Source organism: Planococcus citri, chromosome 2 (assembly GCF_950023065.1).
Source record: "Planococcus citri chromosome 2, ihPlaCitr1.1, whole genome shotgun sequence".
NCBI classification, from domain to species: Eukaryota; Metazoa; Arthropoda; class Insecta; order Hemiptera; family Pseudococcidae; genus Planococcus; species Planococcus citri.
This window is the reverse complement of record NC_088678.1, coordinates 25,896,710-25,923,878: the sequence shown is the minus strand read 5'-3', so window position 1 is coordinate 25,923,878 and position 27,169 is coordinate 25,896,710. Positions and strand designations below refer to the sequence as shown.

The window sequence follows — 27,169 nt, the reverse complement described above, 5'->3', positions numbered from 1 at the left end:
TTCGTTTTTTTCATTTCATTTTTTTTTTTTTTTTTTTTTTTTTTTGGCATATGAGTATATTAACTTAATATTAGAATAATTTTACCACGGATACTCTCAATTTTAAATGTGAAAAGTGTATGTACCTATGTAGAGTTATAGTATTAGACCCATACATTGTTCAAGTCCATAGAGTTTGGGAGAGTCGTTCGTATTCATTTTAATCTATTTCGGTGTTTTTGAGTCACTTAATGGAATCTACGTATATTCCTCATTTTCATAATCTTTGCTATCAATTGATGATAATTTTAAATTGCAACCATATCGAGGATGCTGAGTAACCTGTTCACGGTAACAATATTATCAATTATTTATCCGTTAAACTGATAATTAGCCATTGTAATTCTGAAAATCAACAAGTGTAGTCATTTTTACTGCAGAACTAAATGAGCAATATGATTTCGTTCATCTACGTATCATCTATTGTCGTTTTCATGAGAATATTGATTATATAGCTGATCAAACCAACAGATAGGTACTGATTATTTAAACTAAACTTTAGCAATAGCTGATCCTGTCTGTTAAAATTTTGATCAAAACTTCAATGCTTTGAATGATTTTTTCAACTGCTCGTGGTAATTGCGTAGTCAGGCCTTTGTTTCAAAGAGCAATTCCTTTCGGGATCTCTAAATCTTTCTCATTTGATCAATCGATAATTTTCCGAGAATTTTTGTTTGTTCGAAGAAAATGTTGATATCTTTCTTGGTTGGGTAGATGATGAATTTATTCATCAACAACTAAGTGGGATGAAAAAAAAAACCAGCGGGGTTGAAAGTTGATTCTGTTACTGACAGATGCAGAAAGTTTCATTGGATGAGTAGAATTGTGCGTAACGTTGAAATAATGTATGTACATACATACCTAGTCCTAATACCTAACTATTTATACTCATCATTCTGAATTTAAAAGATGAAGAATGAGCCAAACTAAGCAGCGTATTTTTAAAATAGTTTTTTTTTTTATTTTTTTATTTTTTCAAAGTGAGTTAGTAAAAATTAAAGTATGTATTTGCTTACTTACGTAATTATTTATGTATTATTTTTAACACATAGGTATGTACCTATACTAGTACCTATTTAGATAGAGTGCTGGTATGTCAAATCAAGCAAGGGAACCTCTCCAAATATCCGCCTTCTATTTGAATGGAACTGCGATTTTTGAAAAGAGCAAGATTTGAAACCCCCATAACCCAAATTTTAGCTGCTCAATTTGATTTTTCTATTTTTGGCGAATTTTTTAAAATTCAAAATTGACTACTTTTCGAATTTTTGATGATTCACTTTTTTTTATTTTATTGCATAGGTACTATAATTTGATAAGAATACCGGTCATGGAAATTACTCTTGTAACTAATACATATTAACTCCCTTGAACCAAAATCCCCAGTTTTGAGCCATTCTGGAGCCTCCAGCGAGATTTTCGATTCCTCTAGAAGGCATGTAAATCAATTTGGACAGCTAAAAAATATGATTTGTGGGCTATTTTCGACCTGTTCAAAGGAAAGGATTTATCCACATTTCAAGTGATTTCCAGAAAAACACGCCAAATGCGTTTTTTGAGCACAATATTTTACAAGAAAAAAATTCAAAAAAATCAAAAATTTTCTGTTTGTCGGAAAATGTTTGGAAATTTGCACGAATTGCTGTATCGTATGTAAAACAAACCCCCTTGTTTCCAAATTTCGCCTCGTCAAGCTATTCTGGAACCTCCAGCGTGATTTTATAAATTTCTCTAAAAATGAAATTTTTAAATTTCTCCAGAAGGTAAGGAAATTACTTTGGACAGCTAAAGACCGGTTTAAAAAATTTATCTACATTTGAGCCGCATTTCCAGTTAGATTTTTTGGATCAACAATATTATTTTTAATTTTTTTTTTTTTTTCTAAAGTATAAATCGCTAATGGTCAAATTTAAATTTTCTAAAATTGATCAAAAAATCGGAAAATCTTTTTAGGCAGTTGAAATTTTGGTTACAGGAGTTTTAGACCAAGCTCTTTCTAAAAATAATAAAGTCCTCTTTAAATTGGAGGTGAACATATCTAAAATTTGCTTACTGGAGAAAATTTTACTTTTTTGGAGGCTCCGAATAGGGTTGAAAATATTTCCAATCAATTCCAGAAGAGGGGAGGAGAGAACAGAGGAAGTTTTAAGTACATATAATTTGTTGCAAAACTTGACGATTTTTAATTTTAAAAATAAATTTGAGATTTTCAACTTGTAAAATTTTTTTTTTCTTACAGCTGTCACCTTGGATTTGCGATTCACTTACCCCAATATGGATTTGGAATATCGAACTTATCTTTTGGGCCATTACCCACTACAGATACAGCCTGGAAGTGCAATCTGGCAACGTTGCGCATCTAGTCCGGCTTTATCAATTGTTCTTATGCAGTTATCGATGCGTAACGTTGAAATTCGGATTTTTCTCGGAACTGAAGGGGTTTAGGAAAATTTTTGTCAGAACATAAATTGAAGAGGATGAAATTTCCTATCGATTGGTATATTTTTCTTCGAGTTTCGTACAGAAATGGCGATTTTTTAAACATTTTTATGGACAGATTTTTCAAAATGCCAACTTTAAATTGAAATTACGCAAAATTTTCAGTGGACACATAGGTACTTTAATATACCAAAATGTTCAGAATTTCATCCCCTTTCAAATGGTTTTTTACCGAAAGCGCTAGCATTTACCGTTCAAAAGTTTCTAAAGCTCAAAGCTTTGAACTTTCACAACTTTTGATCGAAAAGCGCTAGAGCTCTGGGGAAAAAACGAGGTTGTAGAGGAGAAAGAGTAGATCATTTTTCATGTTTCAAACACCTATGTGCTCGATCAAATTTTCGATTTATTAAAGTTCAAAGTTTCAAGGTTGAAATTTTTTTACATTTAAATTAAAATAAATCAAAATTTTGATCGAGCACATAGGTGTTTGAAGAATGAAAAATGATCTACTTTCTTTCCTCTACAAACTGGTTTTTAATTCAAATCTGTAGCATTAACCATTCAAAAGTTATTCAAGAAAAACTAAGAAATTTGGGCAATATCCCATAAGACAATGCAGCCGTATAGGACTACATCGTATGATTTTTGAGACGTTGCCGCTCTGCACTTCCAGGCTGTATCTGTAGTGGGTAATGTTTGGGCAAAATGATAAAATTCGACCCCAATGACGAAGGGAATTCATACATACGTAGTATTTTGGCGAGATGACGATAATGGTGAAAATTTTTCAGGAAAATGAAATTTTCACCGTGGGTGTTTTTCGATTGAAATGATTCTGGTATGGTATTTCAAATTTGTCATTTCCCCTAGGTAGATAAAAATGTTCAACGAATAAAGGCATTACACATCATTTGTACATTATAAAATCATTTATTTCGTTGTGGTTGCTGCCATAACTCATAAAAAATTGTGATTTTAATACCTATAGTTAATTCAAAGGCGTTCTTTGTAACGTTTAAATTTCAAGATGTCCACTACAGTTCTTCCGGTTTCACAAGTGATAGAAAGTACAACAGAGTAAGTAAAATATATTTGCCTGATTTTCCTGCATTCAAACGTGCAATATTCAGCCTAAAATAATATGCTTAAAAATTGAGGAATGCTGCAAAAACTGTCATAATGGAGGGTAGCTGCTTATTAAGATCGAATATTTGATCAAATTTTTAAAAAAGTTCTCCAAAGCCTCGTTTTTTTTTTTTTTTTTTTTTAGCAAATTCTCTTTTATTTGGAATGCTGATGAGCTGTGTTTATAGCGTAAAATGTCTCCAAAGATGAGACACCCCCTTCATTGCTTTTACCAAATAGTAGCTTTGGATACCATATACCTGTGAAGATCGCAGTAACTATTTACAATAGGTGGTTCTCATTTCGATATTCTCAATTTCAGACCAAAATCAAACACGGGGAAAAATGATGAAAATACGTCAACTACAGAAATATTCTTAGTATCAATCAGTACCCTATCACTTTTTCTTTCGGTCATTTGTTTGATCACTCATTTGGTGAAGTTCCTGAGGACAAATACTGCACAAACACTAGCAACAAGAAATCTGACAACCTATTGCGCGTACTTGCTCATCATTTATTTTATTTCCTACATTCTTCCAATTAGTATTGGTACTGAGAATGTAAATTTGTTTCGAAAAATTGATTTATTTGCGCGTATATTATTGTCGTGTTCATTATTTGTAATGGCTTTCGATACATGCTTATGCTTGAGAAATACTGTCATACATCTTACTGCTTCATCATCATCGTCAGAGTCAAATTTTCAAAAATTCATTACTTATCGTTTGTGTGAAATAAGTGTTTCTTTGGCACTTACTGCGTTTGTTGAATATGTGTGTTTTGTTACTGCAGATGACGATCGCGATCGCATTAGAAAAATTATGATAATAATTGTGATACTGAGTATTCGATTGGTATGTGTGGTTTTATGCGTCGCTTCCGTGCGATATATAACAATGGCGAGCATCAATAAAACCAAATTACTGGGCGATTTTTCATTATATTTGCGTCTGTTGGTGATCACCGGTACAATTTCTGTTGTACTTTATTCGGCATTGGGATTTGTGATGATATTTTGTGAAGGAGATCGAGATCATTACAACCTGGGTTATACATCTGAAGTTTTCCTAAATTCTGAAGGATTGCTGATTGGAATACTTTTCACATTCAAGAAGAACACATTCAGAATGAAAGTCGATCGATCAATTGCATTTAGAAATTCGACTAAAAGTACAACAACGGTTGTATTAACGCCAAAATTTTCTGTTAATTCTCACAACTCGCGCGTATTACAATGAGAAAGCTGCTGGTGAGTCGATTAAGAAATAGGTAGGATAGAAAGTTTTTTTGTTAAAAAGATAGGTTGGCAATGTATGTATTAGATGCATGATTGGTAAAATGTCATCTTCCCAATTAAGTATTCAACAACGAATCATGTGTACTATTAATAGTAAGTGTTATTTACTGTGACCAACCGAAATATTCAACATAAAATTTTGTTGGTAGGTCATCTATCAATTCATAAGTATTAAAACTCCTTTAAAACTGTAAATTAGAAAAACCAAAGTTATTATATTATTATGATCTCATGAAAGATGTTATAAATATGTTTATAATTTTAGTAGGTATACCTATAGGTAGGCAGGCGCGTATTTTGAAGCATATCTGTAACATCTTGTACCTATACGATACAGAGTAGGTATACTTACATAGGTATAGGTATGCTATAATTAATTATATTATCTAGTCAGTTTAAGATTATTCTTTTTATTTACAGTTTCTAATTGTAAATATCGTCACTGCCAGTGCCTATACTTCATTGTTGAAAAAAAATAATATGGTGAGTTCACGTTTTGAAACTCATTTATTTTTCAATATTGACGGCGAACTTTAATTTTGTTTCATCCTAAGTCTAGGTAGTAGGTACCTATATTTTGAAGTTCATTTGTATGATGTTTTGTACCTACTTAATTTTAATTGGTACCTATTTATTCATTTTTTTGGGATATTTGTTTCGATTTTTTGGGTTTTAAGAATTTTGTAAAATTATAATTTTTGTGAATTTTACGTTTTCATTTCAACACAGGTACCTACCTATGTTAATCTATTTTGAGACCTATTTTCATTTTTAGGATGTTCGACCATACGGAATTTCGATCGAAGTTCATTGACCTGAAAGTTTAAAAAAAGAGGAGGTCTGTGAGAATGTGTGAAGGAACCCTAAAAAAAAAAAAAAAAAAAAAAAAAAACGATTTTCCTATGTTTGAGACTTGAGATAATAATTTATAGGTAAGATAGGTACTTTTATTCTTCGTACCAGCCTAGAAATGTCAACCCAAGGGAAGTGATTTTATTTACTTACTAGTCGATTCTACCTGCTCAGATTCTTCCTAATAAACGTCACCCAAGTCTTGTAAAGACAACAGAATTGAATCATCTTTACTGAAAATCACTATACCTGTACTTCCATAAAATGATTAGTTTTTCGTTTAGAAAATGAAAAATCGAACAAGGTAAGTGTACTTAATAAGGTCACCTTAATTTAGATTAAATTTTTGAACTTGAGAAGTATTACCTACTAGCTTAATTTGGAGAGCAAATTAAATTTTATATCAAAAAATTCAATTTTTTTCACTTTTTTGTCGACATAATGAAAACGTGTTTGAAAATAATTAGCAGGTAGGTAAGTCATTTCATTGAATTTTAAATTTCAGCTTCCTAGGTCAATTGGGGAGGCTCCAGCGGTGACAAAAAAATCAAACATTTTGTTGCTGTAAAGGGGTGGGGAAGGGTTGAAAATTCGAAACCCCTGAAAAGGGACATCTAGATTACTCCTCGGATATACAGGCTTTCTTGCAAATTTGAATTAGGTATCTGAATTTAGCAGAAATCAAAAAAATCAAAAAAATGTCATTCAATTTTATTTCAATGTGATCTAATGAAATGAAAAAAAAAGGAATTAGTCCTAAATAATCAAACAAGTCCTCTGGGCTCTTATGTAGAAATCCCAAAAATATGATGTTTTTTTTTTTCGTAAGTTAATGGTGAATTGGCTGAACGTTTATAAAGCCAAAATCCTAAAGCCGAAAGCTTAATGAAATATAGCTGAAAGCTGTCAGATAGGAAATACAAGGGAAAGTCATTGAAAGCCAAAAGTTTAGCTATAAAGCAAACCGTAAAAATTGAAACAGCCGAAAGCCAAAAGTTTTATTTTTGAAATTTTAAGCTAAAAGCCAAAAGCCAAAGTTTCATTTTAAGGTCATTCCTGCAAAATGTTTCAGTTGAGATCACAGTGAATAAAATAATAATGATAGCACATGGTTGGTTATATGTTGGACTGAGGTTATAAACTATAACTATGTGCTTACCTACACCTGTCTCACAATGTTTCTTTTTCTTTTTTTGAATTGAAGATCTAACAAATTCAAACAATTGGATGATTAAATAAATGTTTTTCAAAAAGTCACCCTCGCTTTATTTGTAGACCACAACCCATACACGAAAAAGTGCTCTAGAAGTTGATTTAGTATTTTTTTTCGGGAACCAAAAAAATGCGCTGCCAAAATGAAGGTACTATGTGCCCTATTCGGAAAAGTGCAATTTTTCCCTTGCACAAATGGGGGGGGGGGGTGGACCCTCAAAAAGGTGATTTTGGGGACATGGTCGGAACCACAAAAACTCGATGGGGTTGTGTTGGGGGACCTCTCCCGATACCAAAGATGTGATTTTTTTCCGTGACACCCTATACAACTGCATATTATGGCACTTCGAATGCGATTTTTATGCATTTTTGGCCAATTTCGATGATAAAACGGCTCTAATGACCAGTAGTATGGCCTGGAACCAACGGATTCTTGGACGTGTGTTAAACGGGGATATTTGAAGCCCAACTACGCAAAAACGGTGAAAAAATTCTTGCACAACTCGATTTTATGCGTACTAATAGGTTTGTCAGCTACCCCCCACCACCGGAATTCAACAATGCATTATCTATCCGATAATATCGATGCGACCTATCAAAATGGTATAAAATTTCGCGCTGAACTCTAAAATTGCAGACATTTTTCATTTCCACCCCCGCATGGTGGTGTTTTGCCCCCAAACTGAATCCAACTATGATATTAAACACATTTTGCACATTTCGCGTTGATGGTGAGGATTTATGGGTACGCAATCAGAATGATTCTCATATTCGTTATTTGGGAATATTTTTGCTTCAAAATTTGTCATTCAATCTCCACCCCCTCCCCTCCTCCTTCAAGACTAGGTATGTCAGAACATGGATTTTAAAATTTAGACATGACCCATCGAAATGGTATAAAATTTTACGCTGAGCTCGAAAATTGCAATCATTTTTCATTTGCACCCCCTCGGTGAAGTTTTGCCCCCTCCCATTCATATCTATACAGCATGACACAAAAGTAGTGCCCGGTGGTTTTTATTTCTAAGTGGAAAGAGCTATCGAGATGAATGAAGCGGCGCTGAGTATAGGAAAAAATAAGGGCTTTCAAAAGTGACCTTGAAAATTTCAGGCCCATGCACACTTGCACAGGGTGTACCTACACAAATTGAAAAACCTGTTTGGTCAAAAAATTCAAAACGGTTTTAATTGGCGCAATGTATTCTACACAGTAAGGCGACAAAAACGTGATATGAATTTTTTGAAGCCAGTTCATTAATTTGCAACCAGTTAACAAAAAATACCCAAAAATTGTAGATGGAGAAAAAAGCTTGAAACAAAAGTTGTAGAGCGTGAAAAATTCCCCAATTCTGTCTAATCACATTTAAAAACCGGTTCATTGGTTCGCATTTAGCAACCAGTTTTTAACAATTATTAGATCTACCTAAAAATTGGAGATAGAGAAAAAAACTTGAAACAAAAGTTGTAGAGCGAGAAAAATTGAACTGTTTTTGCTGATCGGATTTTGAAACCGGTTCATTAATTCGCAACCAGTTATCGAAAATTACTCAAAATTTGTAGATAGTGAAAAAAGCTTGAAACAAAAGTTGTGGAGTGTGAAAAATAAACAATTCTGTGTAATCACATTTTGAAACCGGTTCATTGGTTCGCATTTTAGTAACCATGTTTTTGACAATCATCTAAAAATTGTAGATAGCAAAAGTGCCATGTGACATATCGAAATGGATCAAAATTTCTGCAGAAAATCAACGTAACTTTTTATGAACACTTTTGAAGAATTTTGAGCTCGAAATTGAGTCATTTTTCAGGTGTATAGTTATGATGAAAAAGTATCATGCAACCATCCATCAAAAACATAAAATTTAAACAGGGCCTCAATTTTGACACATTTTAAATAATGAAGATCATTTTTGTTCATTCAATTATGTACTATAGGTACACTCAATTCCAATTTCCAACTCAACGCGATGCATGATGTTTTATTTGGACGGCGAATTTCGTTTCTGATCGCATGCGGTTCACCTTCAAACCTCCAAATCATTTTACGTCTCTTCGAACAGGTTCAAGACAATACACTGGAGCATTATAACGCGATACCTGGCGGCGCACATATGTGAAATGTGAATGAATATTTAAAATACTTGAAATGAATGGAACACACGAAAAGAAAAAAACTGCTGTTGCAGTGTATGTACGTAATATACACGTGGTAGTTCGTGGAATATGTACTCGTAAAAGTCGTACATAGATATTATGAGAATGATTTCGCGAAATCGTACGTAGGTACTGCAGGACAGTGTTAAATAGCGTAAAACTGGATAGTCTCAGAAACACCCACAAGCAGGTAGGTAGATACTTATTTGTAGATACTTATGATTCATTCGTAAAAAAATGTTAAATAAAATTTACCTAGAAAAGTGCTTACTTATCACAAAAAAATCCATAGACAAATACATTAGGTACCAAAACACGAGTACCTACCTACCTATAAGTAAGTAGGTAGGTACGTAAGTAAGCATCTTATGCACAGATGTCAATGATGTGTCATACTCTCTACTAGTGTACTCCTATAATAATGGGTTAATGACAAACAATTTGTCTACAATAAAAAAAGGCACACCTCCCATTGAAAATCCCCAGTATAAATTTAGAATCGCATGTTGCATGTTAGTTCCAATGTTTCACTACATAACTAAAGTAGTTTATTTCGAGATGAATGATTGCGCCTATGTACATATCATACGTTTCCCATCAATTACTCTCGCATCTATATTCGTACTTTTTGGCATAGGTACTCGTACGTCGTCATTGCATCTTGAACATTTAACGTTTAGGTTTTTCCGTTATTTATTCAATTCAATTGTTTTAAAACACTGGCAACCGCTTGTTAATTAACTATACATTTAGTCGTATGTACATTCAGCGGAAAAACTAACAAAAATTGCGTGGGACTGAAATCAAATTGAATATTTTACTTTTTAAAGTACAGTGGATAGTTAGCATCTACATTAGGTACGCTTAAACGTGCTCCGAATTCATAAGTTTGTGCAAAGTTATGTTATACACTTACACTTTTTTGCTGTTTGAGAAAATTATACAGGTACATATAAAATGTCCATCAAATATTTTACCTAATAAATCACGTTACTGCGAAAAATTGCACTATTTTCTAAATACATTAACACATCGCATTGCTCATATTATTATAATGCTTTAAATTAACTGAGATTCTTTAGTTTGAGATTTTTTTCCAAATTTGATATTGTCTAACTTGTAAAAAAAAATGTACTTTTCGACTCGTCAACTCGGATTTGTGATTTGCCTGCTCTATAGAGCTGATTCGAAATGTCAAACTTATGAGTTATGAACTTAATGACTTTGCTGGAGGCTCCAGATTGGTTCGAAAATGATGGAGGGGGTCGATTATAGTGTAACACGAACCAATTGTCAGATTGTTATAATCTACGAGTATATGACGTAGGTACTGTTTTTGCATAAAATTAATAATTAATTATCAAGAAACTATATATCCGTCATTTTCAAAAATTCGCTAAAAATCGAAAAATCTACGGTACCTACCAGTATAAGTAAGTCTAAAAACTTTCATTTTTTATTTAAGATATTCAAGTGGGTACCTAATTGCAATTTTAACAAAATCTGAAAATTTCAAGAGAACAAGTTCCAAAAATTTCCAACTTACATACCTACTTAAATTATTTTTTTCAAGTTTTTGAAAATTTAAAACGATTGTTTTTCTATTTTTTCAGATTAAAATTTTCGAAATGAGAACAGGGCCGCCGAGAAGGTAAGCAATGGGAACAATTTGGTCCCGGCTTTGGAGAACCCAAAAAATGAAGGGCTTGGCCATGGCCTTAGATGAATTATGAATCATCAGTTTTTGAGGTATTGAACTTGAAAACTTTTGTGAGAAGTTGAAATTTTCGTGTTATTTACGCAATACTTAACAAGGGAACCTCTTGAGGTGTCACACTACGATTTGAACGGGATCGCGATTTTTGGAAAGAGCATAGTCTAAAACCCCCAAAACCAAATTTTCAGCTGCCCGAGTTCATTTTTCGATTTTTGGCGAATTTTTGAAAATTCAAAATTGACTGTTTTTGGGGATTCATGCCTTTTTTTTAAAAAAAAAGTACGTACTTGATCAATAAAAAGAGTCAAAATAAGTCCCAAAACTAATATTAATTACCCAAATCCAAATTTCACCGTTTCCAGCCATTCTGGAGCCTCCAGCGCAATTTTTCAATTTCTCCAGAATTTTGAATTTGCTCCAAATGGTGTGAATATGAAGTTGGGCAGCTAAAAATCGAGTTGTATATTACACTCGACCTGTTTAACGAGTTTATCCACATTTGAGCCGGTTTTAAGAGTGACACCTCAAAAGTGGCTTTTTGAACAGTTTTTTTCAAAATTAAAAAATCAAAAAAATCAAAAGTTTCCCGTTTGTGTGGAGATTTTCGAAATTCACGCGAATCACTGTATTTTGTCCAAACCTAACCCTCCAAATCCAAATTTCACAATTTCCAGCCATTCTTTTGAAATTTGCTCCAGAAGGCGTGAATATGCAGTTGGGCAGCTAAAAATCGAGTTGTGTGTTATACTCGACCTGTTTAACGAGTTTATCTACATTTGAGCCGATTTTGGGAGTGACACCTCAACAGTGGTTTCTTGACCAGCTTTTTTCAAAATATTAGATAAAAAATTCAAAAAATCAAAAGATGACCGTTTGTGAGGAAATTTTTGAAATTTGCGCGAATCGCTGTATTTCTTCAAGAACTAACCCCCGGAGCGAAAATTCTACCATTTCCAGCCGTTTTGGAGCGAGAGTGACACCTCAAAAAACCACTCTTGAGGTGTCACTTTCAAAATCGGCTCAAATGTGGATAAACTTGTTAAACAGGTCGAGTGTAATATACAACTCGATTTTTAACTGCTCAAATTCATATTCACACCTTCTGGAGCAAATTCAAAATTCTGGAGAAATTGAAAAATCGCGCTGGAGTCTCCAGAATGGCTAGAAATTGTGAACTTTGGATTTGGGGGTTAATTACGGACAAAATACAGCGATTCGCGTGAATTTCGAAAATTTTCACAAGAACGGGAAACTTTTGATTTTTTAGATTTTTTAATTTTGAAAAAAGCTGGTCAAAAAGCCACGTTTGAGGTGTCTCTCTCAAAATCGGCTCAAATGTGGATAAACTCGTTAAACAGATCGAGTGTAATATACAACTCGATTTTTAGCTGCCCAACTTCATATTCACGCCTTCTAGAGCAAATTCAAAATTCTGGAAAAATTGAAAAATCGCGCTGGAGGCTCCAGAATGGCTGGAAATGGTGAAATTTGGATTTGGGTAATTAATATTAGTTTTGGGACTTATTTTGACCATTTTTATTGATCAAGTACGTACTTTTTTTAAAAAAAGCATAAATCGCCAAAAACAGTCAATTTTGAATTTTCAAAAATTCGTCAAAAATCGAAAAATGAACTTGGACAGCTGAAAATTTGGTTTTGAGGGTTTTAGACTATGCTCTTTCCAAAAATCGCAGTCCCGTTCAAATCGGAGTTTGACACCTCAAGAAGTTCCCTTGTAAGTACGTATTAATAAAAATTTAATATTTTTTCACGATTCGTTTTTTTTTAGAGGGGCCAAAATAGCCCATTGTGCTGCTCTTTTTCGCTCTCGACGGCTCTGATTAAGGGCACTTTGTACTAGATTGATGCAATTTTTTTCATTTACTATAGGAAATATTGAATCGTCAAACCTAAATCTTATCATGTTCAGCTGATCTGTAGAGCCTTCAGGATGTTTTGATTTTCTTCATCATCTGTAATTTATTGAAGAGGTACGGAAAGTGATATAGAGACAAGCCAATGAACATTTACCTAAGACTAACTTCTGAGATACCCAACCTGAGAATTCATCGTTGGAAAACTTGAATAGGTATGATTTTTTGAGCACAGTTAAAATTTCACAGAAATTAAATTAGGTAAAGTCTCCAAATATGGCCCACTACTGTAGCTCGAAATTAGTGATAAATGATAACCGATTCGGATGGATGATCATTTGATCAACTGTATGGAGTCTAGAAGAAGCTTCGAGTAATTTTAAATTGAGCACTTTGGAATTTTATTGAAATTTGAGTTGGAGCATGCTTCAAATAAGTGACCCCAAGGACGATAAAAAACCTAAAAAAAACAAGATCTAGACCACACTTCAAACTTCCCACCACCTCACACACCACCGCCGTAGTTGAGGCGAATGATGATGGTGGGAGCCTCTTCCTGGTAGTCTACCAATGGATGGTGTATGCACTCCAGACTGAGGGGAGTCAATGACTTGATTAGAACTTTCTGAATTACAACGAAAAGAACATTGGTAATTAAAATTTTTTGATAGATGGGTACTTAGTCTTTTTTTCAGAACTTTCTGCAACAAACTCTATTTTCATGGAAAAATTTCAACATGACTGAATTTTTCTGATATAAATTAAAACTACGTTTGGACAGCAAAAAATATCCAGGACTGTATTATTTTTCGCATGAACATTTGACAGTATACATTATAGTACAAAGTGTCAAGGAGAGCGAGCTCTTTTTTTGGAAACGTACATGTTGCTATTATTACTGTAGGCTACGTTTTAGTGTTTACACTGTTTATCACTTATGCACCTATCGTCTAGACAGTTGTTTGAGTTCTTGCTAAACGTGAGCACGAGTCGTTTTATCCGTTCGCAAAATTTGCTGGCTTCGCAGAAATTTCAAACTACATCATAAGCAAATTATTTTTCAACGCAATTCAATTCAATCCATATTCATCAACTCATTGGTAGAAATACCTTTCCTGATCTTGCTTTGCGGATAATCAGCAGATGATTTTGTCGCTTACGACATTATTGTGTAGATATGCGTCATAATGTTACCTAATTCGCATACAAGTGGACGTTTTAGTTTTTGAAACTGTGTGGTGTGTGCAACAATCGATTACCAGTTTAAAAAAAAATGTTGAAATTTGTGCCTAAATTTCGATTGGTAAATATTATGTTTTTGTGATTTTCAACCCCTACTTGAAAAAAGTTTCAAGTATAATTTCATAACTATACGCGTTGGATTAAAAATGAAAACTGGTGGGTAAGTATATTCTATGAAATTCTAGACTTGACGAAAAATAAACTTTGAATTTTTCTCCAAGTACTGAACATGAAGACATTATGAGATCACATACTCCAAAAAAATTGATACAAAGTTTTGAAAATTTTTAAAAATTGTGAGAACCAAGAAATATTTATTTGGAATTTGAAATTTTTCCAAATTTTATGTAGAGCATTTAGCCATGCTCAATTTTTTACCAAGCGTCATCAAATTTCAAAAAAAAAAGAGACTAATAATACAAACCCACAATTATCTACACTTTTTCCTTCTTCAAACTTGAAATTTTAAAATAGGTACTGATGAAATAAATGAAGAGTGCTATTCCAAAACTCGCTTTGTATATTTTTATCAAAGTGCGTTTTTCAGCGGTATCTGGTAGATGAAGTATTAACTCACATTCCTACATCATCAACCTACCAAAATGAAGTGTTAAACTCACCTAAATAGCCAATTCATTAAAAAATTTAAAAAAAATAATGCTCCAAAACGCGCTTTGTCCATTTTTATTGAATTTTTTTCAGCAGTATTAAGTGGATGAAGTGTATACCTACACTCCTACATCATAAATCCACCCAAATAAAGTGCTAAACTCGCCTAAAAAGCCAATTTACCCGTTTGAAGGGAAACTGTTTTTCCTCTTTCCTGAAAAGTTGTGAAAATGGACAAAGCGAGTTTTGGAATAGCACTCTTCAAATATTTTCAAAGAATTCCACAATATAGGTAGGCACTAGAAATCGATTTTTTTTTTCAAGAGTTTATCAACATTTCTTATACGCCCCATACCCATTTTTTCACAGAATCCCACGACTTTCCTTAACAATTGATGTTTTGTGTTGGAAAAATCCCAGGGTCATACAGAAAGTCTCGAGTTTATTGTTTGTCAAAGGTACCTTACTACCTACGTTTTTTAAAAGGAACTTTTGGAAAATCCTGATTTCCAAATTGAAGAAAAGAATTTTGAAATAATTTTCAAGTCACCGAAAAAAATCATTCTAAGTTTTTAAAAGCACTAATTCTGATTATAAAAATTTTTCAACTCCCCAAATCGAAAGTAATCCCTCCACAAAAAAGGAAATTGGATTCCAAACTTTTGGAAAATGAAATAGGATGTCAAAGTAATTTCTTCAATAAGGAATTTCTCGGTTTCTCACTTTTCCAATCACGAATTTCATTCATTTCCAAATAAAAGTTCTTATGAGGAAGGCCCAATTTTAACTTGTGTTTTTTGGGTACCTAAGTGCTCTTTAAAAAAAAAATAATTGTACCTAAAATGACAAAAAATACACTTTTTTCCGCTTGTGGGGGTCAAACGTGGTCTTTAGAAAATAAAGGCAGTAAGACTAAAAATATGATCTAAATGATCTGAAATGAATATATATTTACTAAAATTGTAGCTAGTACCTACTCAATTACGTTTTTTTTTTTTTTGAAAAAATTGTGATTCTAAAAAAATATAAATTTTTCACAGGTACCTGTAATCGTAGTATGCGCTTTATTCTCCAGTGAATTATATATTTTCACCCGATGAAAATGGACATCGACATCATCCGAGCAGAAATAGGAAATTCAACATTCGCACCTCCACCGAACTCGAACTCGACCACTGGTAATTCAACAACTCCTGACGACGAAATACACGTACAATTCAGTACACATGAAATCATAATAATACTTTTTAATTTACTAGCTTATATCCTTTCAATTATCACCATGATTATCCACCTTTTCAAATTTTTCAATTCGAAACAAAAACAGAATTTACAAATCAAAAATTTGACCAGTTATTGCGCCTGTTTATTGGTCATGTATTTGTACATAATCATCTCGGTTACATCTATTCCTAAACTTTATCCCGCTTCTTTCTACGTGACTGATTTGTACATACATGTAGCAGCATCCTGCTTTTTATTGATCATGGCTTTTTATACTTGTATGTGCATAGTTGTAAGTCAAAAAGGATACCATTTTCCTTGCTCCGATGAAAGACAACTTGTCATATACTCCGTGATTGGCTGGATGGTCCCGGTACCCCTTTCATTAATGATTTACTTCCTGGAATCTTCGCCTTTCTTTAGAATTACCACCATTTTATTCATACGTTTTCTAGCCGTTATTCCATTTTTCATATCGTTATGGTATATAAAATCTATCGGCTGGAACAGAACAAATATAATTAAAAATTTCGTCATTCACGTACGTCTGCTGATTCTTACCGGTGCGATTTCGTTTATTCCCAATACCATTTATGGTATTTTTTTGTTACTCGATGAACAAGCTAAGTCCACCACTGTATTTGCTGTCATTGCCGAAACGCTTTATTTATGGGAAGGATTCATCGTCGGATTATGCTTTACATTTAGAAAAGGAACGTTTGAAAACCGAAATGAAAATCCTATCGAATTGACTAATGGGTATACCACTGAAGTGGGGCAGGTTTTGGATGATGATGATGATGCGTCTTGAAATTTTATATTTTTTCTATAAAATTGATGTCGCTATACTGAATTCATCTACGACACCAACTCTATAAAAATAATAATCTCTTTCTGAAGTAGTATGCTTGCTTAGGTAGGTTAGGTACCTACTTACATGGAAAATACTTCATGTTCATTGTGATTTGTAACTGTGTCAAGTGTTCTTATTTTGAAAAATGATAATCTTTACCACTTTTCCATGGTTGGATCTCACATGCACTTTTTAATTTATGTATTTATTTTATTTATACTTATGAATTAAATAATTTGGCAGCTTTTTATACCATAGGTACCCATTCTACATCAGTATTATGTAGGGTAGGTATTAGGTGTGTACATTTATTACGTAGCGTTTTTTAAAAACATGAAAAATATGTACTGTTCGTGTACCTAACTTAATCTAATTTATACTTAAGCATAGCTATGTATTATAATATTTTGTACTCGATATGTTTTATGTTTGGATTCAGATAAGCTCAGGAGTCAGGAGACTCTTCAAATTGATGCTCATTTAAATGTGAAAAAGTCAATGATTCAAAAATAACAATTTTTCAAAGTAGTCAAAGAACTACTTAAGAAGTCGAAATTCGATTTGCACATTATTTTTAACCTTCCAATTCGATTTTTGTTGTTAGGTCATTCCATGTCAATTCGAATAAAAAAGTGCGATTTTGAAAGTCATGTCTTTCGATTTCGCTCAAATTTTTTTTACAATATCTACTGACCCAGTAAGTGAGAAACCCGCAAACAGTTTGGTCCCAGCCCCCTCAGGGGGGTGGGGGGCTTCCATTATTTTCACAGAGTCTCGAGGTGCTCAACTTCAGCAGCGTATTCCTCCAAAACTATGATACTTTGATTAAAACTGATTTCACAGTTTAAAAGGGTATTGAATTTTGAACTTTTCAAGCATTTAGAAATTTTCAAAATTTGTAAGTTGAACTTTCAAATTGAATGTTCAAATTTCAAAATGGCGGTGTAAGTAGAAACCCCCATTTAAAATTCTGAAAAAATTTCCATAGATGCACCTTTTGATGCTTTTTCGAAATATTCAAGTTTCGAGATGGGATCTCTTGATGAAAGGAGAGCACCCCCACCCCCAATTTTGGGCAAAACTTTCAAAAAAAAATCTGGGACATGTGATACATCGAATTGTATGTTTTTGGTAACGCTGAACACGAATATGACGTTAGATTTTTGATTGGGCCCTATCCACGGCCCCCAGCACCTGCCCAAATGGGATAAAAGTTCAAAATAGAGTTTTTTTTCGTGCGACACATCAAATAGTATGTTTTTGGTGACGCCGAACACGAATATGACGTCAGATTTTTGGTTGGACCCCATCCACCACGGCCTCCAACAAATTTTTTGGACTTTTACCAATTGGGGGAGATTCTCGGAGCCATGGGTGCGGTGAATTAAAAAAACTAAGGCTATATTCGTGTTCAACGATATCGAAAACATACTATTTCATGTGTCACAAGATTGAAACTATTTTTTTTTAGGTTATCCTCCCTTGGGGAGGTGCTGGGGAGCCGTGCATGGGTCCAATAAAAAATCTGACGTCATATTCGTATTCAGCGTCACCAAAAACATACTTTTTCATGTGTCGCACGAAAAACCTCCTATTTTGAACTTTTACCCCATTTGGGGAGGTGCTGGGGGCCGTGGATGGGGCCCAATCAAAAATCTAACGTCATATTCGTGTTCAGCGTTACCAAAAACATACAATTCGATATATCACATGCCCTAGATTTTTTTTTGAATGTTTTGCCCAAATTTGGGGGTGGGGGTGCTCCCCTACCATCAAGAGATTCCATCTTGGAACTTCAATATTTCGAATAAGCATCAAAAGGTGCATCTATGGTAATTTTTTCAGAATTTTAAAGAGGGGCTCCTACTTACAGCGTCATTTTGAAATTTGAACTTTCAATTTTTAAAGTTCAACTTATAAATTTTGAAAATTTCTAAATGCTTAAAAAGTTCAAAATTCAATACCCTTTTGAACTGTGAAATCAGTTTTGATCAAAGTATCATAGTTTTGGAGGAATGCGCTGCTGAAGTTGAGTACCTCGAGACACTGTGAAAATAATGGAAGCTCCCCCACCCACCCCTGATTGGGCTGGGACCAAACTGATTGCGGGTTTCTTACTTTTACTGGGTGGGTAGATATTGAAAAAAAATTTGAGCGAAATCGAAAGACATGACTCAAAAACGTTGGTCGAATTGACATGGAATGATCCAATTCTGGGAGGTATTGTATTTTAATTTATTTTAAAGGCTTGTGATACCTATTACCTATCTAATTACGCTTGCTTATAAGTATTAGGTACATAATATACCTATTTACATTAAATCTTGCGGTTTAACGTGGCTTTCTTTAGTATTATAAGCCTTGTACGATACGATTATTTATAAATTTTCTACCGAATTTCAATTTTTGGTAATTAGTATTAAATTGAGCTTATGCATTCAACTTTTTTTTTTCTGCTGTACATTTATGTTAAATATAGAAACCCGCTTAATATAATTTAAGTATATAAAAATTAAAACAATTGATCAACGTATTAATAAATCAAATATGTATTTACCTGTTTAATGTATAGGCTACTTCCGATTTTTTTTTTGTGATTCAATAGAATGCACCGTCATGTAGTGTCAGTAATATAAGTAGCTAATAAATATCTCAATATAAGAATTGATGTAACAGAACTTGGAACTATACAATAGACACAATTACATATTTATCCGGACACTCAATTAGTAGATACATTTCACCTGAAAGATTATAACACACTAAATGAGCTAATGACCAATGAATCTGAGAGTACTAGGTCCTAGTACATATTTATAATAAGTATTCATCCACTAATTATTTTACCATTAAACGTGATATGAATGTTATTCATACATATTTTATTTAGTACCATTACCAATGAACTCATAAGCTGCGTGTAGAAGTGACAGTAAGTATTTACAACTGATTACTAATTACTTACCAATTTTAAAAAAATTTATTAATAAATGAACGAATCTAAAATGCTTTAGTTGTAGATCACCCCAAAACAAGCGAACAGTATTCTTAGATTGAGATAACCTTTTCCACTTACTCAAACAGTTACATGAATGTAAATTGGACTCAATCAACAACAAACTTGTAATACTTAAAATTCAGTAACTTCATTCAAACGAAATGAATTAATCCTTAAAAAATGAATGAATTTAAACTCAGAAAAAAAGAAAACACATTCAAAAACGCGAATATAATTCGGCATGTATCGAGAACAAACGTTTTAATCTTCATATGAGACACAGAACACGAGCCGAGAAACACTGACTGTGAATTGTGACACGACTGAAGATTAAGAACTCGATTTCTTGATTTAAAATATCTCTAAGATGAACCTTATACATTTTAATATCTGACTAATTGTAAAATAGAAAGAGATGAGTGATCCGTTACCTCATTACCTGAAAAGCAAGAATACGTAACATGATTCACAAAACCACAACCAAGTCGACTTCAATGCCGAATAGGGTAAAAGGTTATCGTTACGAATTTTTCCAATTTTATCATTTATCGGGATATGGTTTCGCAGTTTTCAACATAAAAAGTTGAATGAAAGAACTTCTGGTTCTAGAAAACAGCATATCTTGGTTATATTTTGTACTCGTTCGGTGCATTTCGTAAAGAGAATAACATATGGTCTTATTTCGTCATAAAAAAAAAGTTTAATAGCAGAAAAATGAATAAGTATAAAATGAATTTTTTGAAAATACTTAAAAACTAATTGTTATCGATCACAGGAAAAAATTCTTAAAACACGAAGAGTTTACTCCATAAATTACGTAGTTTATAAATAAGGCAAAATGAAACACCTCGAACGACACTTGAATCATGGGTAAATTACATTATCATACGAGCATCATGATAAAATCTTCGTTAAATTCCGGTTTTTTAAAAATTGTACGAGAATTCAACTATTTCTTGAAAAAATTTCCAGATTCACGAATCCAAATAAAATTATGTAGGTATTCAACCAACAAGATACCTTTCTAATTCACATTCTACACTCCTGAAAAAAAAAAGAATATAAATTCAATTTTTTTTGTAATAAATCATTTTAAAAAATGCACGCTACGTTCAACATACTTAGCAACACTGGAAACGAAATCAAAATCAGCGATACATTTATAACGAGGATTATCCAAGTTGCAATCCTCACCTCCGATTAAAATCATCAACTTTATTTCGACTAGAAATGCAATCTGTAACATTTCACATGCTAATTAATACAGCTTTCGAAGAGTAAACACTTGAAAAAAGTTTAATTTTCACCTGTTGTAGGACAGAAGTGGTGAAACGAACGCGTCTACCAGATAAAGCGGAATATATCGGAAGGAGTCTATTTAAACTGAAGTGCTTCGGACCCAGTAACGATGAAACTTTGTTTTCGGTTTGATTTCCATTCGGAATCTGGATCTTTTTCTTCTGTTTGGATGATTTGATACAGAATAATCGTTTATCGTTTTTCGCCGATACGAAAGACGCTATGTATGATGCGATTAGTAAAAATTTGGCTGTTCTTGATAACTCCGTATCGACGCAAAGTTGCATCGATTCTAATTTATCTTCGTGAGGATATTTACTGAAATTAAATACGAAGGATAGAAATTTAATAATATTCATCGAATGTATGAGATAATGAGAAAAATCAACGTGTATTTATTTACCTTTGAGGAAAAGAGAACACTAAATTACTGGAACTCGGTTTCAAATGCGGTACTATTCTTTTAAAAAGACTCTGAAGATCATTCGGATTCAACTCTCCATCATCGATTGGTTTTTTATAAATTGCAAAAAATACGTCAACCTGTACAATGTTCAATCATTAAACACGAATAACGTCTATTTGTACAATTATCATATCTTCGACGACGTTGAAAAGTAAACTCACCAATTGTAATATTTCAAATATGTCTCGATGCAGATGATACACACAACTCAGGAAAAATATCAGAAAATTCCCGAAAAGATCCGAATCATATTGAGATCTCAGTAAAGGTATAATCTTAGACAGTTCGTCTGCAAAAATCAAGAAAACAATTAACCACGATCGTAAATATTTTCACTCAAAGTTACACAAATTTCAACGAACCTTTGGTGTAAGCAGGAAAATAAATTTTGTTGAGATGACTTCCTATGGTCGACGCATACGTTTCTACACGCTGATCGATAAAAATTATAGAAAAATTTGACTGCAGATTAATAAACGCTTGAACGAAATATTCACCCAGAGAGCTGCAATTTTTAATAATCTGGAAAAATGAAACAATTTATTACAAAAGAACGTAATCACGTCTAATCCGTATAAAATGCGTTGAAAATTTACAATAAATTCAAAGCCCGTTTCGTTGAATGATAATTTTTCAAAATTGTTCATAAAACTGATAATATTGTTACATTCGCGATCTTTGGGTTCAACTAAAAAATAAAATATCAACGTATTAGGTAAATAACGTTTAAGCGTAGCTTCGAAATGAAACTATGTACGTTCAACTTACCTCCTCGTAGTTCTTTTAAAATCGCTTGAAAAAGATATCGAGGGTGGAAGAATTCGTTGCAATCGACAACAATATAAGATTTACCCAATAACTTCAACAGTTTCTTGATAACAGATGTTTTGCCAGTGTTGGGAGGTCCATACAGAAGGAAATCCATAGTTGTTAATTTATCCTAAACAATAATACGTGAACGTGAGAGATATCTTACGAATATTTTAATCGAATCGAATAATTCATATTTTGTCAAACGTACCTCTTCCAATATGAATTTGTGAAGCAAATTTATCTGATACTCTCGTCCAGGAAATTCTTCCTTCACATTGTCAACGACACAGCTGTCCATCTTCACTCGTGTCCCACTAATTGATTGTAAAGATCAAATGAAATCAGTCTTAATTCTAAAAAATGAAAAATTGTCTTCAATTTCTTCCTTTTAGGGTCAGAAAACGATCTTCTGGTGTTTTCCCGCCATTGATAAGATAGATGATAACAGCACCAACTCGACAGCTGCAAGGAAACAAAGGATGTGGGTTACTCACAGGAGCTGTTGTTTAGCTTGATTAATTATCCAGTACGATTATTAGTTTATTAATTATTACATACGTCAAAGAATTGAAATTATTTTCGCCAAAACTTCACAAAAATCGAACAACACTTCGAAATTCGAACTCAGTTTTTTCTTTATTGGATTGTTGTTATGAAAATTCACTCAGCTTATTGGTAAATTATATTCGATTTTTTTATACTTTTTTGGAAAAATTTAGATGTTTGAAAACATTAAAACACTCGTGTGTAATTGTTTCAATTAAAATTGATTCTATTTTTGTAATTAAACTGAGAATTTGGATGATTCTAAAAAAATCTCCTAGAATCTAGAATCATCTCGCGTAAAAGTTTTGTTCTATGGTACCACTGGTGACAAAACAATCAATGAAATTCTTTCATTGGAGTTTTTGCATTGGAAATTTATCAGTGTACTCAAATTTCCAAGAGGTTTTATGAATTGTAAATTGAAACACATTTCGCAATAAACGAAAAAATTGATGAATTGATACTTTCATATTTCAATAATTTATTCCATTTAATTCAAGTACAGATAAAAATTCGAGCAAAAAGAAGTAATTCCAAAGTTTTAAAATTCGTCGCTCTTGCAGCGAATTAATCGAAGACGTTTTTATTTCATCACTTGGCAACACTGATGCTGTCAAATTTACGATTTTTTCAAGTAGCATGCGTGTTTGATGAAAATTTGTGAAGTTTGCGTTCTGAATATAAACAAAAATTTTTATTGCTGCGTGTTAATTATAAAGTTTGCATTGTCGGAGTTAGTTATTTCATTGTTTCTGTTGAATAATAAAATTAATAGCACCTTGGATCGCGTTTATTTAACATTTTTTTTTAAAAGTGCAGTACATGGTTTCATGAACTTCTAACACATCTCACACGGTGCAACCGAAATATCGTTACGAATGATCCTCATCGTTACTTTCCACCTGTTTTTTCAATAAACCTGGTGAGTATTTTTTATTTTTATTTAATTTGTCACTGATTTATTATTTTTTTAAATTCGAATTTAGAATTTTTATAGCTGTCTCGAATACATTGCTTATATCTCATTATCTATAGTACATTTGTTACTTCTCAACGACAAATTTTTTATCGTCGAGTTTCTGTGGTAATGAATTATTAATCAAGTTCAGATAAGAAAATGATTTCCAACCGAACACAATAGCATTTTAGCACTCGAGCTCGTGTAAATTTAATATGGGCAATTACTCGACGACGTTTTATCACCTCGAGCATCGATTATATAAGAACGATAAAGAGAGATAAACTAATTACACAATATTATAATTATTGCTTCTAATTATAGCAGAGAGAGAGAAAAAAAATCTAATGAATAAAAATCTTTATTAATGATACTTTGTATTTTAAATATCTAAAAACGTTTTTTTTTTTTTTTTTTAATATCTGGGGTTAATTTTTTATCCTTCGTTAACTAGTCATGCATTGATAAATGTTGGCGAAAAGTCGAGATGAACTTTGATGTAATTAACATTTAAACAAACCTCGGATAGTAAATCGTCTGCTAAAATATGTAAATGTAATTTTTCCCAACCAATCGTCTTATATGTTATTATGTCCCGTTATAAATTCCAATTAATTTTTCCTCCAATGAATGAAAATGTTTGTCTAGTCTGCGTCGTACTTTTGGGTAAATTCAAATGTAGGCCAAGCACGAGGTGCAAAGGCAACAGGCGCGAATTCGCTGGGATCGAATTGGTTATAAAATTACCTTTACTTTGCTCTTTTTCTATAAAAAATCAAGGCGATGTTTATCTGGTTGAAAAAATTGACCAAAAAATAACCTATAATTAACGGGATCGTTTTGATAAACATGAAAATTGATGTGATGACATGTTTTAACGGTAATATAAACCGGACGTTTACCATTGGTTGGTTAAATACGTATGTATTTTGCTATCAAATTAACAACAAAATACGTCAATGATGCGATACACAATGCGCTAAATAGTTCGCGTAAATAAGATATATATTATGAAAAAAAAATATGAAGAAACTGCTGCCTATACGACAAACAACTCGAATGGAAATAATTAAAAATATCAATGCCAAGGCCTCTAGCACGATTCGAGTTGTTTTTTCAATTTCCAAGATCCTCCGACGACGAAGGAAATTACGTACTTTTGAGAAAATGGAAAATCTCAGAAGGGGCAGCGAAAAGATCTCATTTTAGAAATTTTTTTTTCGACGTTACGTTGTTGTTGGTCGTCGTCGACGAAATTAAAATCGATTTTTCTGCCATTTTATTCGAATTTATTGTACGACGAGATACGAAGGGAAATGAATTTATTAAAAGTTTTAATATTTTTTGTTTTTATAACCTCGACATCGTTTTCGTCTTCTGGGCTGGGAATCGATAAAAACTTATTTTTCTTAACGAATCGAATCGTTCCAGAGCGTCCATTCGATTTATTTATTTTTCATTTGATTTGAAATGACCCTAATGAAGTAGAAAATGGGTAAACTTCAACTTCGATTAGGTATATTGCGATATTTTCTTCATAACGATATCGCGACGAAAAGAGAAAGGAAAAAAATACCATTTTTTAAGGTTCATTTATTGGAATTGTAATGAAAATTCGATAGATTACGAGAGAAAAATTCTCATTATCGAAGACGAATAAATAACGAAATTCCATTTTCCGGTAACATTGGTATTTTTTTTCAAGGACTAGGATTTAATTACTCGCGAATTTTTTTTTCTCTCTTTCGATTAAGAGTATTACAAGGGTTATATGTAGTAAGAAAATTCATCTTTATTAGATTTGAAGAAGCCATTTAAAGAATTAGATCTTTTACTACGTCATCGTATGTATATGTACATTTTTCATTTTCAATTTCCTCTCGCTTGTCACGATTATGTACAAATGAGAATGTTAATTTTGTCAAACTAATTTTTATAAATTGCTTCGATGTTATTCGTTTATTATTATTTACTCAGACGAGACTGTATCTAAACGAACCAATCGATCTATAGTAAAAGGCACGTGATGGAAATTTTAGTCGAGTGCGAAAATCGTGAGAGAAATTTTAAGCAAATTTGCAACTGCTGGCGAAAATTTGTTTCAGCTTGAGTGGGGTATTTTATTTCGCATCTGCTGAGTCGAACGTTTCGCTTTTTGTTCCTTTTGTTATTATCCTTTGGGACGAGGTTGGAATTATTAACGTTGTAAAAATAGGTAGACGGTAGAAGTAAGGCCGAAATGTTCGGAGAATTCGTTTGTAATTAATTTTTTGGGTTTATTTTCCAACCAAGGAATTGCTATATACTGTTGTCTGTTGTGGTTGTGTGGCTGAGATGGTTTGTTAATTTTAAAACGAAAAAAGGTTGGGAGAGGAAAGGAAAAAGAATTAAGGTATAAGTAAAAGCCGTTCTAAAGTTAATGTCAGTTGGCCTTTTTTTTTTGCCAACGTCATTTTTTAACGACCAAATAACGTTGGATTCTCAAAATTCGTATTTTTTCTTCTCGAATGAAATTTTTTTCGAGGAAATTAAATTTATACCGGGGGGGGGGGTGGAAATTGGGGTTATCAGAATGGTCGTGTATGATTTTTACTCGACGCTTTAGAAGTTGGAGGGGCCAAATCGAAGGTCAACTGACAATTTTGAGAATCCCTGTGTCTTTCGAATAAATCCTAGTGATGAAAAATCTACTCGTATAATAGATCCTCCCTCAATTTTCCTCTCTTTCCCTTCCTTTGGTTTCCACTTTCATTTCAATTAACGATATAATCGAGAATTGTTCGGATACTAGTGAAATTATTTAGGTCGATTTTATCGATCAGAATAGGCCTAGGATTTCTTATCATATATTACAAAAATGATTTGCTCGAAAAATGGAATCTTACTCAATTTGTAAATGAATCATTTGAAAGATGTAAGGCAGATATGCTTAAATCGTTCGTGAATGTGGCAATCGAGGCATAAATTTTTTTGATATCGTTATAGTGAAATATTTTCATCGAATTCGTTTTCAAATTATTTTCTAATGAGTTGTTCAATTATTTGTTTAAATTATGTGTATACTTTCGTGAATGGTTTGATGAATAAAATGAAGATCCGGTTCATTTAATGAAGGCTTCTAACGAGTCAAATTTGAATGTATATTCGATCCTGGGGAACGATTCGGTCAGAAATAATTTTCTACGATCGTTTGATAACGATGATTTTGCTGTGATTGTGTCAAGTCCTGACTCGTGTTAAATGAATTCATTGGTGGACGAACGATTAGAATCATAACATTAAACGATAGAGATTTAATGGGGAAAAAGATGATAAAAATAATAATTTGTTTTTTAATATTTTTTTTCACCATTCTGTTCTTGAAAATGATTCAAATCAATGTAGGCTAATCACCAATTATTATGTTATGTACTCTTTCAGGGTTGGGCAAATTCTTTTTGAAAATGAAT

General features: G+C 32.7%; 3 protein-coding genes across 13 annotated transcripts in view; 2 read left to right on the top strand and 1 right to left on the bottom strand.

Annotated features, from left to right (window-relative positions):
* The first annotated feature begins 9,129 nt into the window (after nt 1-9,129).
* Nucleotides 9,130-19,366, top strand: LOC135835187 (uncharacterized). 11 transcript variants are annotated; one of them, XM_065349346.1, is made up of 4 exons: nt 9,131-9,311; nt 10,735-10,772; nt 12,729-12,927; nt 15,604-19,366. In XM_065349346.1, the coding sequence occupies exon 4, from the start codon at nt 15,660-15,662 to the stop codon at nt 16,596-16,598; it is 939 nt and encodes a 312-aa protein (XP_065205418.1). In that variant the 5' UTR covers nt 9,131-9,311; nt 10,735-10,772; nt 12,729-12,927; nt 15,604-15,659; the 3' UTR covers nt 16,599-19,366. The 11 variants fall into 11 exon arrangements, with proteins under 11 accessions (XP_065205424.1, XP_065205418.1, XP_065205417.1 ...); XM_065349344.1 differs by lacking the exon at nt 9,131-9,311 and adding an exon at nt 9,733-10,067; XM_065349343.1 differs by lacking the exon at nt 9,131-9,311 and adding an exon at nt 9,733-10,067 and having other exon boundaries at nt 10,735-10,870.
* Nucleotides 19,367-20,315: 949 nt separating this feature from the next.
* Orc5 (origin recognition complex subunit 5) lies at nt 20,316-22,894 on the bottom strand. The gene is made up of 10 exons (XM_065349341.1): nt 22,775-22,894; nt 22,425-22,678; nt 22,172-22,343; nt 22,000-22,091; nt 21,766-21,925; nt 21,565-21,692; nt 21,341-21,480; nt 20,946-21,255; nt 20,760-20,875; nt 20,316-20,682 (listed from the first exon to the last, which is right to left on the bottom strand). The coding sequence occupies exons 2-10, from the start codon at nt 22,512-22,514 to the stop codon at nt 20,643-20,645; spliced, it is 1,248 nt and encodes a 415-aa protein (XP_065205413.1). The 5' UTR covers nt 22,515-22,678; nt 22,775-22,894; the 3' UTR covers nt 20,316-20,642.
* Nucleotides 22,895-23,418: 524 nt separating this feature from the next.
* LOC135835185 (influenza virus NS1A-binding protein-like) overlaps nt 23,419-27,169 on the top strand; it is a 28,533-nt gene continuing 24,782 nt past the window's right edge. Inside the window, exon 1 of the mRNA XM_065349340.1 lies at nt 23,419-23,684. The gene's annotated coding sequence lies outside the window, so the exon portion shown is untranslated. The remainder of the gene's footprint in view (nt 23,685-27,169) is intronic.